Source organism: Malurus melanocephalus, unplaced genomic scaffold (genome assembly GCF_030028575.1).
Source record: "Malurus melanocephalus ecotype Western Australia unplaced genomic scaffold, MMel_1.1 scaffold_3288, whole genome shotgun sequence".
NCBI lineage: Eukaryota > Metazoa > Chordata > Aves > Passeriformes > Maluridae > Malurus > Malurus melanocephalus.
In genome coordinates, this window is record NW_026626520.1 from 1 (window position 1) to 841 (window position 841).

At 55.8% G+C, this 841-nt stretch overlaps 1 protein-coding gene across 1 annotated transcript in view; it reads left to right on the top strand.

The window, feature by feature from the left end:
- Positions 1 to 23: 23 nt before the first annotated feature.
- LOC130588083 (receptor-type tyrosine-protein phosphatase S-like) overlaps positions 24 to 841 on the top strand; it is a gene marked incomplete at both ends in the record, with an annotated part of 4,118 nt that continues 3,300 nt past the window's right edge. Inside the window, one exon of the mRNA XM_057389040.1 lies at positions 24 to 423. Within this exon, the coding sequence (XP_057245023.1) occupies positions 24 to 423 (400 nt within the window). The remainder of the gene's footprint in view (positions 424 to 841) is intronic.

The window sequence follows — 841 nt, forward strand, 5'->3', positions numbered from 1 at the left end:
TGCCAGTCCCGTTTCCCTGAGGCTGTGCCCTCCCCGCAGTGCCCAGCGCTCCGCCGCGGAAGGTGGAGGTGGAGGTGCTCAACTCGACGGCCATCCAGGTGTTCTGGCGCTCGCCGGTGCAGAGCCGCCAGCACGGCCAAATCCGAGGCTACCAGGTGCACTACGTGCGCATGGAGAACGGCGAGGCCAGGGGGCTGCCCCACATCAAGGACATCATGCTGGCCGACGCCCAGGTGAGGCTCACCTGGACCATCCCCCCGGGAGCTGGGAGGGGTGGGGTGGGTGCTCTGGTCACCCTGTGTCATCCCAGACAGGGAGAAAATCCCCTGTCTTGTCTCAGAAAATTCATGAGCTCCTCTGCAGCTCAGTGGAGCTCCCAGAYAATAATTTTTGTGGAAGAGCGTGAGCTGCTGTCCCAGCACTGAGATAAACGTCCTCCCATCCGTGATAAAAATCCTCCCTGTGCCTGGGGAGTCTTGGAATTCAGGCAAAGGCCGCGGTGGAATCTACTAATTTCTCCCACTCTACTTCTTCCCTCATGCTTGCCTGGTAACTTCTGACCTTGTGTGGCTGCTTGCTCAGGGGCTCCTTCCTCACGCTGTGTCTCTGTCTTTCCCTTCTTCTCCCCTCTCGTATTCTCACGTGCCAAACCTCTCTTGTTCTCTGCCCAGTGGGAAACAGATGACACTGCTGAATACGTAAGTAAAAACCACCAAAATCCTCCCGTGCTGGTTCTGCCTCTTCCCTTCTCCCACTTCCTGTTGTGGTGTGATGTTTTTGATATTTTCCTTTCCTTCTCCCACTTCCTGTTGTGGTGTGATGTTTTTGATATTTTCCTTTT